Genomic DNA, 19,750 nt, shown 5'->3' on the forward strand with positions numbered 1-19,750 from the left:
TATAGTTTCCATTTAGCCCATCTTTGAATGTAGAAGTCTTTTTTCAGTCTCTCAGCCTTCCCAACTCACGAGTTTCTTTAAAGATCTCAACCCATTATCTGTTGTGGGGGTCTATCTTATGGCCTTGTTTGCTGCTGCTGAAGTATGGATCAGATCTTTCATTTCTGCAGGTAGATCACCTGAATAAAGGGATGTAAATGTCAAGGGGAACAACTGTCCAAGAATCTGTAGCATGATGGTCCAAGTCTGCTGCGGTTTCTTTGTGCTTGAACATGAAAGTGTAAGATTTCAACCATGCAGGTGTCAGTGTTTCTAACACTCCTGCACACCTGTCCTGTCTACCTGGATGCATCCTACATTCTGATTTCTGTTCCTTACATCCTGGACATGATGGGTCCCTGTCGGCCCAGTATTCCTGGTTCTGGGCTGATGTTAGGTCATAGGTAGCCCCTAACAGGACTACCCTCCATACTCCAGAGGTCCCTCTGACTCAGCCTATCTGGACTACAATCTGAGCGTGCCCTAGAGCGGCTTCGGCCTCCTGTGCTCCTGGTCTTTGGTTCCATGTCCTCTAGTTGGGTTTGGAGCCACATGGCTAATTATTTGATCTTTGCTCCCTGATATCAGCAGCTCTGGTCTAACCTCCTAGCCCTAACCCTGATCAGGAGCTGGACTATCCCTTTACCATACAGCGCCACGCCACAGAGGAACCCCCATCCATGTCCTGACATACGAGTGACCCTTCTCCACCTTCAGTACTGGTCTCTCATACTCTGACATCACTAACTCCATAAGTCCAACCTCCCTAGGAGCCCTGACCAATCGCTGCTGTCTAATCACGTTTTCTGAGCTGCTCTCTGAGGTCCTCAGCGTACCACCTCCCAGAGCTCTTCCCTAATCAGTTCCTCGTCTACTGGACTTTCTCTGGTCTTAGCCAGCCTGTAGCCCCACATCCTAATGTTTCAACTATACTTTACCCCCCCCCCCCACCAGGCTCTTGGCATAGTTTCTCCCATACCACCTGTAGTCATAGCCACAGAAATCTACAGACTTCAGCCGCTTCTAAGAACCTGGTAGGGGACTGAATGTGGCCCTGGGGCGGAAGAAGCCCTTCCTACTACAGGTCCATGACCCTGTTTTGACCTCCAGGAGGTCCTAGGACATTTGGTGCCATTTTAGCTGTGTCTAACAAAGCTCAAATGTTCCGGAAGATATTCTGTTTTTCTGTTTTTAGAATAGTGGTCTCAGTTCAGTGAGCCTAAAACGGCTGAGCTACACAGAGACCCACACATTTATTCTCAAGGACCAAAAATGTCCCGCAGAAAACCACTGAAAATGACATTTTTGACCCCGTTAATCTGAACATGAACTCATGCAGGCCTTCATGCTCACATTTCCTTCTTGAGTTCAGTTTTTATGTTTCATATTTGTCCACCAGATGGCGCTACGTTTGCCCTCAAAGCATGCTAAAGAATTTCACATTTTTACTGTTTCCTGCGAGGGAGCCATGTTACTGAACTGATGTGTGTGTGTGTGTGTGTGTGTGTGTGTGTTATGTAAATAAAAACATCATTATCTTATAAATATTTTATATTTCAGGATGAAGACGTTTTAAAAGGCTGCCTCGTTAAAAGTGAAACAAACATGAATCTGTTATTTTTACAGCAGGTTCTGGGAGGCAGACATTTCTGTTAGGATGTTGAAGGGTTAAAGGTCAGCAGAGTAGATCCTGAAGTCCTCAGCTCTCTCTAAAAGGAAACAAGTTTTACATCAATCACCACCAGATCAGGACTTTCAGAGTCAAATGAAACGGTTCCTCAAAGACTCACACCCTTCAGTAACGCCTGAGGCTCTGACTAATCCATCCCATAATACCATGGCAACACAGGGCAGAGATGAGTCAGCAGAAATTCCAGTTGGACTGGGTCAAAGATAATCAGCTATAAGAACGACACTCTGAGGATATCAGTGATAACAGGATGGTGGTCTTACCTGGCCAGGCCCCTCCTGGTTGGTTGTCAGAATTGGGCCAGGACCCTCCTGACTGGTTGTTAGCGGAGGGCCAGAATCCTGATTGGTTGTTAGGTTGGGGCCACTGTAATTTCACAGCAAAAAACAGACAAAACCAACTTTAACTTTGAGCGCTGACGGTGAAAACTCACTATTTGAACAGCTTTGGGTCTCAAGGTTGTTTAGTAGAAGAATTCTGGAGTGAATCAGATGAAAGCCCTCAGACGACTTCATTCAAATGTGCTAAAAGTCCATCAGTGGAAAAGACCCCAAAAAACGCCAGCTTTTGACCTTTGGGTGTCTGTAGTTTGGTTCCTGTACGTTTTAGAGGATGGTCATGATGTAGTTTTTTTTTCATCCCATCATGATACATACGTGTACCAAGTTTCATGCATGTAGGAGCCAGAGCCTTAGCTCACTTTTGGCGCCCCCTAAAGGAAACTGACATGGACTTACACCGTTCCACCACCACATGGCTGTTTCTAGAGGGGACGATTGTGGGGAGAGTCTGGTGAGTTTTGGGGCGGGTTAAGGTCCCTAATACAGACCTGAAGAGGTGAAAAAACAAGCAAAGCAGAGAGAACAGAGCTCTGGCCAGACCCTTGGTTGGTGCTCAGGCCTGGCGTGAGTATTCAGAGCCTGTACAACACTGTAGATGTAGCTCAGGGTTCTGGATCGCCATCAGCTGATCTGGGCTTTAGGGGTGCTTGGAGTATTTGTGAACTCCAGTCAGACTGTGGTTCTCTCTGAGGAGAGTCTTCATCTCTCCTCTCCTCCATAAAGTCCAGGGGTGCGTTCGAAAAGTCCAAAAAATTACCTCCTAAATCCTTTCCTATTCACTTTTCCTTAACCCCGACGAGAAACGTCACAGGGTCAAGGAAAGGAGGGAGTAAGAGCATAGGAAAGGAGGGAGTAAGAGCATAGGAAAGGAGGGAGTAAGAGGATAGGAAAGGAGGGAGTAAGAGCATAGGAAAGGAGGGAGTAAGAGGATAGGAAAGGAGGGAGTAAGAGGATAGGAAAGGAGAACTGAGGTGAGTAAGGAATCCAACTGCACTTTCCCTAGGAGGATGTTACGGACGTGACGTGTGTTTTTGTGTAAAAACTACAATTTAACGTTGATGGACTACAAAATTCGCCACTTCCACTCGGTGTGTTCTCTGTGTTTTGTGCTGTGAACGCTAAAACGTCAGAGATATGAGCTCAGTCAGATTTTTATATCCTAAAGTCTCTTCAGGAAGAGGAACTGTGAACATCTATACAGCAGAAACCTTTCTCTTAATCTGAACTTTCTAAGATGAATAATGTTCAAGTCCTTTAGTTTCAGAACCATATTAAATACTTTTGCTTTATTCTCTATCTAATCATTTTGTCTTTAATTCTCTGGTCTCTGTTAAATTTATCCCAGAGTCTACTCTGGTTTCTCTATAAAGCTCTATAAACCGCGTCTTCCCTGCGTCATTATGATGATAAATATAATAATCACAATACAGCAACATGCCCACTTTATCACTGTAGTTGGTTGTGATTTACAAACTTAAAACATTTACTTTAATATTTTAAAATAGCAAAACAAATACAGTTTAAAACACTGACTGATCGTTTACTGTTTAGATAAAATGGAAATGAGAAGAAATGAATGATAAAGTTTTCATGTCTGTAATATTCCTCTGTTCATCCCTACTGCCTTCATTTATCACGTGGATTATACGTTTGACTGGATTTACGGTTTAAATCAGGGTTAGTCAAGTTATTCTAGTTATTCTAGTTGTTCTAGTTGTTCTAGTTGTTCTAGTTATTCTAGTTATTCTAGTTGTTCTAGTTATTCTAGTGGTTCTAGTTGTTCTAGTTGTTCTAGTTATTCTAGTGGTTCTAGTTGTTCTAGTTGTTCTAGTTGTTCTAGTTGTTCTAGTGGTTCTAGTGGTTCTAGTGGTTCTAGTGGTTCTAGTGGTTCTAGTTGTTCTAGTTGTTCTAGTTGTTCTAGTTGTTCTAGTTGTTCTAGTTGTTTTAGTTATTCTAGTTGTTCTAGTTGTTCTTGTTGTTCAAGTTGTTCTAGTTGTTCTAGTTGTTCTAGTTATTCTAGTTGTTCTCGTTATTCTAGTTGTTCTAGTTATTCACTTGTTCTGATGAGCGGTCAACAGGTGCGTCACTTTAAATGAAGTTTACGCAAAGCATTGTGGGTCGTCTTTTCATCTCTCCTTTGGTAAAGGATGCTCCAGTGTTTCCTAGGCTAAAGGAGATAATAAAGGAAACAATGAAGCTCCTTTCCTTACCATTTGGAGAATTCCAACAGTCCTTATCATGGCCGACACTTAAATACTTCCAGGTCGTTTCACTCAGGTAGGAACCTTCCTAAGCAAGATGGACTTTTCAAACGCACCCCAGATCAGTGGAGGCTGCAGTGATGGTTCTCCTTCCAGAACTTTGTCCCATCTCCTCCAGGATCTCTGGAGCTCAGTCAGAGGGACCATCAGGTTCTTGGTCTCCTCTCTCACTAAGGTCCTTCTCCCCCGATGGTGACCAGGTCTAGAAAAGTCCTGGTTGGTCCAGACTTCTCTCTGGAACCTTCAGAGCAGCAGAAATGTTTCTGTAGTCTTCCCCAGATCTGTGCCTGTCAACAATCCTGTCTCTGGAACTCCTCTGACCTTTGACCCTTGGCTTCTGCTCTGATATCACTGTCAGCTGTGATGCCTTCTGTAGAGAGGGGCGTGGCTTTAGAATCATGTCCAATCAGGTTAATTTAGCACAGGTGGACTCCAGTCAAGGCAGAGAAACATCTCAGCAAAGACCAGAGACATGGAGGAACCTGAGCTACATTTACAGAGGAACCTGAGCTACAGTTACAGAGGAACCTGAGCTACAGTTACAGAGGAACCTGAGCTACATTTACAGAGGAACCTGAGCTACATTTACAGGGGAACCTGGCTACATTTACAGAGGAACCTGAGCTACTTTTACAGGGGAACCTGAGCTACACTTATAGGGGAACCTGAGCTACACTTGCAGAGGAACCTGAGCTACACTTACAGGGGAACCTGAGCTACACTTACAGAGGAACCTGAGCTACATTTACAGAGGAACCTGAGCTACAGTTACAGAGGAACCTGAGCTACAGTTACAGAGGAACCTGAGCTACATTTACAGAGGAACCTGAGCTACATTTACAGGGGAACCTGGCTACATTTACAGAGGAACCTGAGCTACTTTTACAGGGGAACCTGAGCTACACTTATAGGGGAACCTGAGCTACACTTGCAGAGGAACCTGAGCTACACTTACAGGGGAACCTGAGCTACACTTACAGAGGAACCTGAGCTACATTTACAGGGGAACCTGAGCTACACTTACAGAGGAACCTGAGCTACACTTACAGAGGAACCTGAGCTACACTTACAGGGGAACCTGAGCTACACTTACAGAGGAACCTGAGCTACACTTACAGGGGAACCTGAGCTACACTTACAGTGGAACCTGAGCTACACTTACAGAGGAACCTGAGCTACACTTACAGAGGAACCTGAGCTACACTTACAGAGGAACCTGAGTTACATTTACAGAGGAACCTGAGCTACATTTACAGGGGAACCTGGCTACACTTACAGGGGAACCTGAGCTACACTTACAGAGGAACCTGAGCTACACTTACAGGGGAACCTGAGCTACACTTACAGAGGAACCTGAGCTACACTTACAGAGGAACCTGAGCTACATTTACAGAGGAACCTGAGCTACACTTACAGAGGAACCTGAGCTACACTTACAGAGGAACCTGAGCTACAGTTACAGGGGAACCTGAGCTACAGTTACAGAGGAACCTGAGCTACACTTACAGAGGAACCTGAGCTACATTTACAGAGGAACCTGAGCTACATTTACAGAGGAACCTGAGCTACAGTTACAGGGGAACCTGAGCTACAGTTACAGAGGAACCTGAGCTACATTTACAGAGGAACCTGAGCTACATTTACAGAGGGACCTGAGCGACATTTACAGAGGAACCTGAGCTACATTTACAGGGGAACCTGGCTACACTTACAGGGGAACCTGAGCTACACTTACAGAGGAACCTGAGCTACACTTACAGAGGAACCTGAGCTACACTTACAGAGGAACCTGAGTTACATTTACAGAGGAACCTGAGCTACATTTACAGGGGAACCTGGCTACACTTACAGGGGAACCTGAGCTACACTTACAGAGGAACCTGAGCTACACTTACAGGGGAACCTGAGCTACACTTACAGAGGAACCTGAGCTACACTTACAGAGGAACCTGAGCTACATTTACAGAGGAACCTGAGCTACACTTACAGAGGAACCTGAGCTACACTTACAGAGGAACCTGAGCTACAGTTACAGGGGAACCTGAGCTACAGTTACAGAGGAACCTGAGCTACACTTACAGAGGAACCTGAGCTACATTTACAGAGGAACCTGAGCTACATTTACAGAGGAACCTGAGCTACAGTTACAGGGGAACCTGAGCTACAGTTACAGAGGAACCTGAGCTACATTTACAGAGGAACCTGAGCTACATTTACAGAGGGACCTGAGCGACATTTACAGAGGAACCTGAGCTACATTTACAGGGGAACCTGGCTACACTTACAGGGGAACCTGAGCTACACTTACAGAGGAACCTGAGCTACATTTACAGAGTAGATGGAAAGCCAGGCTCTTCAGTCAGAGGCCCAGGGCCGAACCAGACCCCTTGGGCCATTTTAGTGGCCTTTGAGCATTCTACCAGTACTTTAAGAAACGACCCACACAGCTGACTAAAGAACGTTCATGTATTATATCATTAATTATCTGCTTCGTTAGTCCCTGGATTACCCTCAGGGTGTTTCCAGTTGTTCCTGTCTATCCAGATCTTCTCAGCCCTGCCTAAGACATGAGTGCTCTCCTCCAGTGTGGACCAGGGACAGACTCCAGCACCTGGGACACACAGCCACACAACACTGCTGTTTCAGCTCACAAGAAGACAAAACCCAGACAGAGAGAACAGGACCCACTATGAACAGAGAGGGATGTGTTTCTATCCGAGCTCACACTGGAGCCAGAGGAGCTACGTCAGGACAGCTGTGCTAACGTTGATACACATGTGATTCTCCAGCCCCAGTGTTTGCTGGGAGACCATGCTAGAGCATCCTCACACTAGGGGCAAAGATGTCCCACCATTTTAGAATGGCAAAGAGTTAAATCAGCATCACAGCGCCCCCACCCTGTGATCAAGTAGCAGGGCGTGTCAGTGACAGACTCTTCGGGAATGTTCAGTATGAAGGTGTGGCGTTGGACTGAACATCACCTTGTTTACACAGACCGCCGTAGGATAGGTCGACATGAATCCAGACTGTTCACACTGAACCTACAGCACTCTGATTTATGAAACCTCAAATTAACCAGAGAAAGACCAGCCCAGATCCAGAACTCAGAGTCACTCTGATGACCACTCAACAGATCTTTGTTTTTTCTTATTTTTGATTAAATTATTTATTAATCTTTGATTGTTCTACATATATATATTTTTTTTCTTTTTTTGGTACATTTTATGTTTCCCTGTTTTAAATTATTTCCATTTTCAAATGTTCTCTCTCTGACTCACAACCATTCTTGGCTCTATGTTTTTCCCCGTATATTTTTAATGTCATTTCTGTCGATACCTGAGACCAGTATTTCAAAGCATCTGTTTATAGTGTTCATTCTTGTTTATAGATATTCATATACTCAGCTCACCTGCAGGGGGCGCTGATGTTGCACTGTCTGACTCAGACACACCAAAGAAGAAGAAACAAGTGTTCCAGATGTCGATCCACAAATGCGTAAACGTCTTCATTTTAACTTTTGACTTTGAAAGTGAAGTTTAATTTTAAATCTCAAGTTTTATCAGCCTTAGAAAATTATTTGAATGATATTGATGTTAAACCCTTTAGATCCATATATGGTCATTTCTGGAGACTTCCTTCACACCTCTGAAGAACGTTCATCCTTAGAAACTTTATGATTTCAATGATTTTGTCCCACTGAACATATCATTTACCAGTACTTCTTTAAATCAGGATTTACTGCTGGCCCTTTGAGGACAGGGCTCTTTTGTTCCAGACCAGGAAGTCAAAGACCTGAAACTCTGATCAGGGTCCAATCAAAACCTGGTCTCTGTTTGTGTTTCTGTCCCTCTGGTTTCATCTCAAAGAGAGACAAAAGAGTCAAAATTTAAATAATTAAAAGATCAATAAAGTGGAGATAAATAAGGCCACTCACCATGGCTATGCTGCTGCTGCTTCGCCGTCTCCTCTGACACTGACGAGTCTGAAAAAAGCAGGAGAAGAAAACATCACAGGGCGTGGTAGGCGAGTCCCGACTCGACAAACAACCCGACCAGGATCAGACGGCCCACATTCACCTGAACACAGGTTTCACAGAGCGGGTCACATGACAGCGTCTCATTGGTCACATTCACTGAATAAACCGGAGAGGATCAGTGAGATTCCTGCAGCATGAGTCTGAGTAATGTGATGCTGTAGGATGGAGGGTTTTATTAGAGTCAGAGCAGAGGGAGGATTATTACAGAGGGATGAAGCCTGCCGTTGGTTCATGCAGGACATAATAGTCATACACCTGTGATCAGCTCCTACAGCCAATCACAGCTCTTTCTCTCAACACAGCGGTGGATTTAAATATGGAGATATCTCACTAGTCCCTGATGCATTAATGCTGATGGACCTCCACCCCAGCCTCCTCCTCTATAGACTAAAGCTCCACCTCCTCCACCCCAGCCTCCTCCTCTATAGACTAAAGCTCCACCTCCTCCACCCCAATAGACTAAAGCTCCACCTCCTCCACCCCAGCCTCCTCCTCTATAGACTAAAGCTCCACCTCCTCCACCCCAATAGACTAAAGCTCCACCTCCTCCACCCCAGCCTCCTCCTCTATAGACTAAAGCTCCACCTCCTCCACCCCAGCCTCCTCCTCTATAGACTAAAGCTCCACCTCCTCCACCCCAGCCTCCTCCTTTATAGAATAAAGCTCCACCTCCTCCACCCCAGCCTCCTCCTCTATAGACTAAAGCTCCACCTCCTCCACCCCAGCCTCCTCCTTTATAGACTAAAGCTCCACCTCCTCCACCCCAGCCTCCTCCTTTATAGACTAAAGCTCCACCTCCTCCACCCCAGCCTCCTCCTCTATAGACTAAAGCTCCACCTCCTCCACCCCAGCCTCCTCCTTTATAGACTAAAGCTCCACCTCCTCCACCCCAGCCTCCTCCTCTATAGACTAAAGCTCCACCTCCTCCACCCCAGCCTCCTCCTCTATAGACTAAAGCTCCACCTCCTCCACCCCAGCCTCCTCCTCTATAGACTAAAGCTCCACCTCCTCCACCCCAATAGACTAAAGCTCCACCTCCTCCACCCCAGCCTCCTCCTCTATAGACTAAAGCTCCACCTCCTCCACCCCAGCCTCCTCCTCTATAGACTAAAGCTCCACCTCCTCCACCCCAGCCTCCTCCTTTATAGACTAAAGCTCCACCTCCTCCACCCCAGCCTCCTCCTCTATAGACTAAAGCTCCACCTCCTCCACCCCAGCCTCCTCCTTTATAGACTAAAGCTCCACCTCCTCCACCCCAGCCTCCTCCTCTATAGACTAAAGCTCCACCTCCTCCACCCCAGCCTCCTCCTCTATAGACTAAAGCTCCACCTCCTCCACCCCAGCCTCCTCCTCTATAGACTAAAGCTCCACCTCCTCCACCCCAGCCTCCTCCTCTATAGACTAAAGCTCCACCTCCTCCACCCCAGCCTCCTCCTCTATAGACTAAAGCTCCACCTCCTCCACCCCAGCCTCCTCCTCTATAGACTAAAGCTCCACCTCCTCCACCCCAGCCTCCTCCTCTATAGACTAAAGCTCCACCTCCTCCACCCCAGCCTCCTCCTCTATAGACTAAAGCTCCACCTCCTCCACCCCAGCCTCCTCCTCTATAGACTAAAGCTCCACCTCCTCCACCCCAGCCTCCTCCTTTATAGACTAAAGCTCCACCTCCTCCACCCCAGCCTCCTCCTTTATAGACTAAAGCTCCACCTCCTCCACCCCAGCCTCCTCCTCTATAGACTAAAGCTCCACCTCCTCCACCCCAGCCTCCTCCTCTATAGACTAAAGCTCCACCTCCTCCACCCCAATAGACTAAAGCTCCACCTCCTCCACCCCAGCCTCCTCCTCTATAGACTAAAGCTCCACCTCCTCCACCCCAGCCTCCTCCTCTATAGACTAAAGCTCCACCTCCTCCACCCCAGCCTCCTCCTTTATAGACTAAAGCTCCACCTCCTCCACCCCAGCCTCCTCCTCTATAGACTAAAGCTCCACCTCCTCCACCCCAGCCTCCTCCTTTATAGACTAAAGCTCCACCTCCTCCACCCCAGCCTCCTCCTTTATAGACTAAAGCTCCACCTCCTCCACCCCAGCCTCCTCCTTTATAGACTAAAGCTCCACCACCTCCACCCCAGCCTCCTCCAAAATATACTAAAGCTCCACCTCCTCCACCCCAATAGACTAAAGCTCCACCTCCTCCACCCCAGCCTCCTCCTCTATAGACTAAAGCTCCACCTCCTCCACCCCAGCCTCCTCCTCTATAGACTAAAGCTCCACCTCCTCCACCCCAGCCTCCTCCTCTATAGACTAAAGCTCCACCTCCTCCTCTATAGACTAAAGCTCCACCTCCTCCACCCCAGCCTCCTCCTCTATAGACTAAAGCTCCACCTCCTCCACCCCAGCCTCCTCCTCTATAGACTAAAGCTCCACCTCCTCCACCCCAGCCTCCTCCTTTATAGACTAAAGCTCCACCTCCTCCACCCCAGCCTCCTCCTTTATAGACTAAAGCTCCACCTCCTCCACCCCAGCCTCCTCCTTTATAGACTAAAGCTCCACCTCCTCCACCCCAGCCTCCTCCTTTATAGACTAAAGCTCCACCTCCTCCACCCCAGCCTCCTCCTCTATAGACTAAAGCTCCACCTCCTCCACCCCAGCCTCCTCCTTTATAGACTAAAGCTCCACCTCCTCCACCCCCGCCTCCTCCTCTATAGACTAAAGCTCCACCTCCTCCACCCCAGCCTCCTCCTCTGTAGACTAAAGCTCCACCTCCTCCACCCCAGCCTCCTCCTCTATAGACTAAAGCTCCACCTCCTCCACCCCAATAGACTAAAGCTCCACCTCCTCCACCCCAGCCTCCTCCTCTATAGACTAAAGCTCCACCTCCTCCACCCCAGCCTCCTCCTCTATAGACTAAAGCTCCACCTCCTCCACCCCAGCCTCCTCCTTTATAGACTAAAGCTCCACCTCCTCCACCCCAGCCTCCTCCTTTATAGACTAAAGCTCCACCTCCTCCACCCCAGCCTCCTCCTTTATAGACTAAAGCTCCACCTCCTCCACCCCAGCCTCCTACTTTATAGACTAAAGCTCCACCTCCTCCACCCCAGCCTCCTCCTCTATAGACTAAAGCTCCACCTCCTCCACCCCAGCCTCCTCCTCTATAGACTAAAGCTCCACCTCCTCCACCCCAATAGACTAAAGCTCCACCTCCTCCACCCCAGCCTCCTCCTCTATAGACTAAAGCTCCACCTCCTCCACCCCAGCCTCCTCCTCTATAGACTAAAGCTCCACCTCCTCCACCCCAGCCTCCTCCTTTATAGACTAAAGCTCCACCTCCTCCACCCCAGCCTCCTACTTTATAGACTAAAGCTCCACCTCCTCCACCCCAGCCTCCTCCTCTATAGACTAAAGCTCCACCTCCTCCACCCCAGCCTCCTCCTCTATAGACTAAAGCTCCACCTCCTCCACCCCAGCCTCCTCCCTCTATAGACTATAGCTCCACCTCCTCCACCCCAGCCATCTCCTTTATAGGCTAAAGCTCCACCTCCTCCACCCCAGCCTCCTCCCTCTATAGACTAAAGCTCCACCTCCTCCACCCCAGCCTCCTCCCTCTATAGACTAAAGCTCCACCTCCTCCACCCCAGCCTCCTCCTTTATAGACTAAAGCTCCACCTCCTCCACCCCAGCCTCCTCCTCTATAGACTAAAGCTCCACCTCCTCCACCCCAGCCTCCTCCTCTATAGACTAAAGCTCCACCTCCTCCACCCCAGCCTCCTACTTTATAGACTAAAGCTCCACCTCCTCCACCCCAGCCTCCTCCTTTATAGACTAAAGCTCCACCTCCTCCACCCCAGCCTCCTCCTCTATAGACTAAAGCTCCACCTCCTCCACCCCAGCCTCCTCCTCTATAGACTAAAGCTCCACCTCCTCCACCCCAATAGACTAAAGCTCCACCTCCTCCACCCCAGCCTCCTCCTCTATAGACTAAAGCTCCACCTCCTCCACCCCAGCCTCCTCCTCTATAGACTAAAGCTCCACTTCCTCCACCCCAGCCTCCTCCTCTATAGACTAAAGCTCCACCTCCTCCACCCCAATAGACTAAAGCTCCACCTCCTCCACCCCAGCCTCCTCCTCTATAGACTAAAGCTCCACCTCCTCCACCCCAGCCTCCTCCTCTATAGACTAAAGCTCCACCTCCTCCACCCCAGCCTCCTACTTTATAGACTAAAGCTCCACCTCCTCCACCCCAGCCTCCTCCTCTATAGACTAAAGCTCCACCTCCTCCACCCCAGCCTCCTCCTTTATAGACTAAAGCTCCACCTCCTCCACCCCAGCCTCCTCCTTTATAGACTAAAGCTCCACCTCCTCCACCCCAGCCTCCTCCTCTATAGACTAAAGCTCCACCTCCTCCACCCCAGCCTCCTCCTTTATAGACTAAAGCTCCACCTCCTCCACCCCAGCCTCCTCCTCTATAGACTAAAGCTCCACCTCCTCCACCCCAGCCTCCTCCTCTGTAGACTAAAGCTCCACCTCCTCCACCCCAGCCTCCTCCTCTATAGACTAAAGCTCCACCTCCTCCACCCCAATAGACTAAAGCTCCACCTCCTCCACCCCAGCCTCCTCCTCTATAGACTAAAGCTCCACCTCCTCCACCCCAGCCTCCTCCTCTATAGACTAAAGCTCCACCTCCTCCACCCCAGCCTCCTCCTCAATAGACTAAAGCTCCACCTCCTCCACCCCCGCCCCCCCCTCTATAGACTAACGCTCCACCTCCTCCACCCCAGCCTCCTCCTCTATAGACTAAAGCTCCACCTCCTCCACCCCAGCCTCCTCCTCTGTAGACTAAAGCTCCACCTCCTCCACCCCAGCCTCCTCCTCTATAGACTAAAGCTCCACCTCCTCCACCCCAATAGACTAAAGCTCCACCTCCTCCACCCCAGCCTCCTCCTCTATAGACTAAAGCTCCACCTCCTCCACCCCAGCCTCCTCCTCTATAGACTAAAGCTCCACCTCCTCCACCCCAGCCTCCTCCTTTATAGACTAAAGCTCCACCTCCTCCACCCCAGCCTCCTCCTCTATAGACTAAAGCTCCACCTCCTCCACCCCAGCCTCCTCCTTTATAGACTAAAGCTCCACCTCCTCCACCCCAGCCTCCTCCTTTATAGACTAAAGCTCCACCTCCTCCACCCCAGCCTCCTCCTCTATAGACTAAAGCTCCACCTCCTCCACCCCAGCCTCCTCCTCTATAGACTAAAGCTCCACCTCCTCCACCCCAATAGACTAAAGCTCCACCTCCTCCACCCCAGCCTCCTCCTCTATAGACTAAAGCTCCACCTCCTCCACCCCAGCCTCCTCCTCTATAGACTAAAGCTCCACCTTCTCCACCCCAGCCTCCTCCTTTATAGACTAAAGCTCCACCTCCTCCACCCCAGCCTCCTCCTCTATAGACTAAAGCTCCACCTCCTCCACCCCAGCCTCCTCCTTTATAGACTAAAGCTCCACCTCCTCCACCCCAGCCTCCTCCTTTATAGACTAAAGCTCCACCTCCTCCACCCCAGCCTCCTCCTCTATAGACTAAAGCTCCACCTCCTCCACCCCAGCCTCCTCCTCTATAGACTAAAGCTCCACCTCCTCCACCCCAGCCTCCTCCTCTATAGACTAAAGCTCCACCTCCTCCACCCCAGCCTCCTCCTCTATAGACTAAAGCTCCACCTCCTCCACCCCAGCCTCCTCCTCTATAGACTAAAGCTCCACCTCCTCCACCCCAGCCTCCTCCTCTATAGACTAAAGCTCCACCTCCTCCACCCCAGCCTCCTCCTTTATAGACTAAAGCTCCACCTCCTCCACCCCAGCCTCCTCCTCTATAGACTAAAGCTCCACCTCCTCCACCCCAGCCTCCTCCTCTATAGACTAAAGCTCCACCTCCTCCACCCCAGCCTCCTCCTATATAGACTAAAGCTCCACCTCCTCCACCCCAGCCTCCTCCTTTATAGACTAAAGCTCCACCTCCTCCACCCCAGCCTCCTCCTCTATAGACTAAAGCTCCACCTCCTCCACCCCAGCCTCCTCCTCTATAGACTAAAGCTCCACCTCCTCCACCCCAATAGACTAAAGCTCCACCTCCTCCACCCCAGCCTCCTCCTCTATAGACTAAAGCTCCACCTCCTCCACCCCAGCCTCCTCCTCTATAGACTAAAGCTCCACTTCCTCCACCCCAGCCTCCTCCTCTATAGACTAAAGCTCCACCTCCTCCACCCCAATAGACTAAAGCTCCACCTCCTCCACCCCAGCCTCCTCCTCTATAGACTAAAGCTCCACCTCCTCCACCCCAGCCTCCTCCTCTATAGACTAAAGCTCCACCTCCTCCACCCCAGCCTCCTCCTTTATAGACTAAAGCTCCACCTCCTCCACCCCAGCCTCCTCCTCTATAGACTAAAGCTCCACCTCCTCCACCCCAGCCTCCTCCTTTATAGACTAAAGCTCCACCTCCTCCACCCCAGCCTCCTCCTTTATAGACTAAAGCTCCACCTCCTCCACCCCAGCCTCCTCCTCTATAGACTAAAGCTCCACCTCCTCCACCCCAGCCTCCTCCTTTATAGACTAAAGCTCCACCTCCTCCACCCCAGCCTCCTCCTCTATAGACTAAAGCTCCACCTCCTCCACCCCAGCCTCCTCCTCTGTAGACTAAAGCTCCACCTCCTCCACCCCAGCCTCCTCCTCTATAGACTAAAGCTCCACCTCCTCCACCCCAATAGACTAAAGCTCCACCTCCTCCACCCCAGCCTCCTCCTCTATAGACTAAAGCTCCACCTCCTCCACCCCAGCCTCCTCCTTTATAGACTAAAGCTCCACCTCCTCCACCCCAGCCTCCTCCTCTATAGACTAAAGCTCCACCTCCTCCACCCCAGCCTCCTCCTTTATAGACTAAAGCTCCACCTCCTCCACCCCAGCCTCCTACTTTATAGACTAAAGCTCCACCTCCTCCACCCCAGCCTCCTCCTCTATAGACTAAAGCTCCACCTCCTCCACCCCAGCCTCCTCCTCTATAGACTAAAGCTCCACCTCCTCCACCCCAATAGACTAAAGCTCCACCTCCTCCACCCCAGCCTCCTCCTCTATAGACTAAAGCTCCACCTCCTCCACCCCAGCCTCCTCCTCTATAGACTAAAGCTCCACCTCCTCCACCCCAGCCTCCTCCTTTATAGACTAAAGCTCCACCTCCTCCACCCCAGCCTCCTCCTCTATAGACTAAAGCTCCACCTCCTCCACCCCAGCCTCCTCCTTTATAGACTAAAGCTCCACCTCCTCCACCCCAGCCTCCTACTTTATAGACTAAAGCTCCACCTCCTCCACCCCAGCCTCCTCCTCTATAGACTAAAGCTCCACCTCCTCCACCCCAGCCTCCTCCTCTATAGACTAAAGCTCCACCTCCTCCACCCCAGCCTCCTCCTCTATAGACTAAAGCTCCACCTCCTCCACCCCAGCCTCCTCCTCTATAGACTAAAGCTCCACCTCCTCCACCCCAGCCTCCTCCTCTATAGACTAAAGCTCCACCTCCTCCACCCCAGCCTCCTCCTCTATAGACTAAAGCTCCACCTCCTCCACCCCAGCCTCCTCCTTTATAGACTAAAGCTCCACCTCCTCCACCCCAGCCTCCTCCTCTATAGACTAAAGCTCCACCTCCTCCACCCCAGCCTCCTCCTGTATAGACTAAAGCTCCACCTCCTCCACCCCAGCCTCCTCCTCTATAGACTAAAGCTCCACCTCCTCCACCCCAGCCTCCTCCTTTATAGACTAAAGCTCCACCTCCTCCACCCCAGCCTCCTCCTTTATAGACTAAAGCTCCACCTCCTCCACCCCAGCCTCCTCCTCTATAGACTAAAGCTCCACTTCCTCCACCCCAGCCTCCTCCTCTATAGACTAAAGCTCCACCTCCTCCACCCCAATAGACTAAAGCTCCACCTCCTCCACCCCAGCCTCCTCCTCTATAGACTAAAGCTCCACCTCCTCCACCCCAATAGACTAAAGCTCCACCTCCTCCACCCCAGCCTCCTCCTCTATAGACTAAAGCTCCACCTCCTCCACCCCAGCCTCCTCCTTTATAGACTAAAGCTCCACCTCCTCCACCCCAGCCTCCTCCTCTATAGACTAAAGCTCCACCTCCTCCACCCCAGCCTCCTCCTCTATAGACTAAAGCTCCACCTCCTCCACCCCAGCCTCCTCCTCTATAGACTAAAGCTCCACCTCCTCCACCCCAGCCTCCTCCTTTATAGACTAAAGCTCCACCTCCTCCACCCCAGCCTCCTCCTCTATAGACTAAAGCTCCACCTCCTCCACCCCAGCCTCCTCCTCTATAGACTAAAGCTCCACCTCCTCCACCCCAGCCTCCTCCTCTATAGACTAAAGCTCCACCTCCTCCACCCCAGCCTCCTCCTCTATAGACTAAAGCTCCACCTCCTCCACCCCAGCCTCCTCCTTTATAGACTAAAGCTCCACCTCCTCCACCCCAGCCTCCTCCTCTATAGACTAAAGCTCCACCTCCTCCACCCCAGCCTCCTCCTCTATAGACTAAAGCTCCACCTCCTCCACCCCAGCCTCCTCCTTTATAGACTAAAGCTCCACCTCCTCCACCCCAGCCTCCTCCTCTATAGACTAAAGCTCCACCTCCTCCACCCCAGCCTCCTCCTCTATAGACTAAAGCTCCACCTCCTCCACCCCAGCCTCCTCCTTTATAGACTAAAGCTCCACCTCCTCCCCAGCCTTTTGGGGACCCCTATGGGTCCAGTTTTGGCCCAGAAAGCTCTCCCTTTTACACCCCTTTTATTGACGGCCCTGCTGATACTGCTGAACAGGATCCGAGGTCTACTTCTGGTCTAGAGAGAGTAGAGGATCCACCTCTGACTTCTTCGGGGGTGGGGAAGGGCTTAAGCTCTTTTCACGCCGCCGCGCGGCAACTCGCCGCCTCCAGTCATTGTAATGAGGGACGGGCGGCAGACGGGTAGCGGTTTTAACCGCGGCGGTAGGGCCCAGAAGCGGTTGCCGCCCACGTGATTGCGCACAAATTTTGCCCTGCCACTCAGAGTTCGGCTTGTTGAACTTTCTGGCAGCAGCCAAGGAGGGAGAGAACCCGGAAAAAGCAGGCTTCAGCAAACAATGGAGGAGCTCATAATGCTGGTGTATCATGAAGGAGCTCTACAACACGGCTACCGTCCTACAAAGACATCTACAAGAAAAACTGTGGAACCAACCATTGAAACGTATTTTCTGGGGGGAATTATTTTGATGACGGAACCGTATTTTTCCCTTTGTTTTATAGCACATTATACATGTTCATATACGGAGATTGTGAGGTACTCTACGTGTTTTTGGGGAGGGGTGTGTGATGGACTTGTGGGCGGGCTCTGCTGTGACGTTCACCGAAGCACCTCTACGTCATTGCTGCCTCGTACCTGGTCCAGGTTTATCATCAGTCTGGTCCTGATGAAGGTCTATCATCAGTCTGGATCTGGTCCAGGTCTCTGTCCTCTCTAAAGGTCTCATGGTCATCCGTGCTGGGTCTTTATCTAAACCAGATCAGACAGTCTAGACCGGCCCCCTTTAGAAAGTGTCATAAACAAAAATAAAATCCTGATCTGGATCTGTTGGAGGAGCTTGTGGTCGGACTAGTTGAGAGGGGAATTACTGCCACCTAGTGTCAGCAGACACACACCACAGAGTCCTGGGGGGGGGGGGTAGTCATGTGACCGTAAACAGCTGAACTGAATCACAGACAGACTAAAGAACAGACAGGTTTAGTCTACAGCTCCTCTCAGAGGGACCGTTAACATCTGCAATAAAACTGGACTAAAGGAACCGACTTCCTGTTTGTCTCCAGGGTTGGACTGTTAGAGACACAGGGAGAGGGAAAAGAGAGAAACACCGCAGAGACCACAGACAATAATAAAGGAACATACCTGAGAACACCTGAGAGCAGCCACCAGAGAAACTGGAGACACCAGAGCCCCGCCCTGACCACACCCACAGTGAGTCAGAGGATTTGGGCTGGTTGCCGGGTAAACTTTGTTTACAAAAGCTGATTGTTCAAAGACACCAAATCACAATAGACCTACGATGTGTGTTTTATAATGTGTTACTATGGAAACAACAGAGGGGAGGCCCTCCATCTATTTATGGTCAGGAATGCGTGTATGTGGCTGCATTTAGTGGATCAATAATATGGAGAAACAGCAGAGAAACACTGATATTTAACCTCAGAGGACTCATTATTCACATTTAAGAAGACTTTTATAGACAGCACAGATCAGTCAGGGTTTAACCTGAAGAGTCTGTGTATTGAGCGTAAAGCTAAGTCTGTTTTACTCTTTCTTGGACAGAATTGACTATATTTTTTATCCCGACCTATTAGAGAGCACAGCTGTAGTATCAGTGACGTAAATGTATTCATATTAACTGTTTTAAATGTTTAGTGACTGCATCTTTAGTGTCATTGACCAGCAGGGGGCAGCAGAGGTTCATTCAGCCTTCAGACACATGGAGGCACTGCTGAACTAAAAACCCTCTGAGGCTGTGGCACTTCCTGTCCCGTTTTTCACATTAAAAGCCCAGACTGTGGTTTTATTTTTGGACTGCAGACTGGGATAATCCCCACTGAGCTGCTGACCTCCACACAACAACAGAGTCCTCAAACACTGGGGGGGGGGGGGGTGTTAGTGTTTCAGTGTTTGTTGGACAGAGGGCTTTTGTTGTGAAGAGAACAAAGACGTTTGTGAATTTTGTGCTTCCTGTTGCGTTCATGTGTTCTTTAGTTTCAGACACCCGTAGCCCTGGTTGGAGGAAAACCAGAGTCAGCTTACAGAGCTGGTCCGGAGCACAGTCAGCAGGCGAGGAGTATTCAGCCGTGCTACAGATCTGTGAAGTCAGCTCTAAACTCTCCTGTCTCTTTACACAGCGCTGTATCTGAGCAGAGCAGTCCCTCCTCTTCCTCTGGGCCGTAGACGTCGAGGTTAGAGTCTGTGAAATAATTAAAACATTAATAGCCACAGAAGGGGGGTCAAACGTTAACCCGAACCAGGGCTGGCTCCTCCCATTTCCTCTTCTTGGAGGATTCACAGTAATGCTTCATCCCTCCATCTTTAAAGAAACACAGAAACACCAACAACTGTCCCTCATGTTGACTGTCCACTGTTGACAACTTAAGGAAAAGTGGGTGGAGCTGCTGAGGTGCTCCTCCCCAGCTCCACCCACCTTTCCAAAACGTTACAACTGAGGCCTACTATTTTGAAAAAATGAAGGAAAAAGGCCCTAAAAATCCCACGCTTCATAAAAATTCCATCCTTGCCTACAATAATGATGTCATCTTCTAAAGTCTTTGAACATTCCATCCTTGCCTACA

At 49.9% G+C, this 19,750-nt stretch overlaps 1 protein-coding gene across 1 annotated transcript in view; it reads right to left on the reverse strand.

The window, feature by feature from the left end:
* The window catches only part of lgals3b (lectin, galactoside binding soluble 3b), a 20,543-nt gene extending 2,150 nt beyond the window's left edge, over positions 1-18,393 (reverse strand). The window contains exons 1-3 of the mRNA XM_041812263.1: positions 18,312-18,393; positions 8,266-8,313; positions 1,993-2,095 (exon numbers count right to left, since the gene is read on the reverse strand). Of these exons, the coding sequence (XP_041668197.1) occupies positions 1,993-2,095; positions 8,266-8,268 (106 nt within the window). The 5' untranslated portion in view covers positions 8,269-8,313; positions 18,312-18,393. The remainder of the gene's footprint in view (positions 1-1,992; positions 2,096-8,265; positions 8,314-18,311) is intronic.
* Positions 18,394-19,750: the final 1,357 nt, after the last annotated feature.

This window comes from Cheilinus undulatus, linkage group 18 (assembly GCF_018320785.1).
Source record: "Cheilinus undulatus linkage group 18, ASM1832078v1, whole genome shotgun sequence".
Lineage (NCBI taxonomy): Eukaryota > Metazoa > Chordata > Actinopteri > Labriformes > Labridae > Cheilinus > Cheilinus undulatus.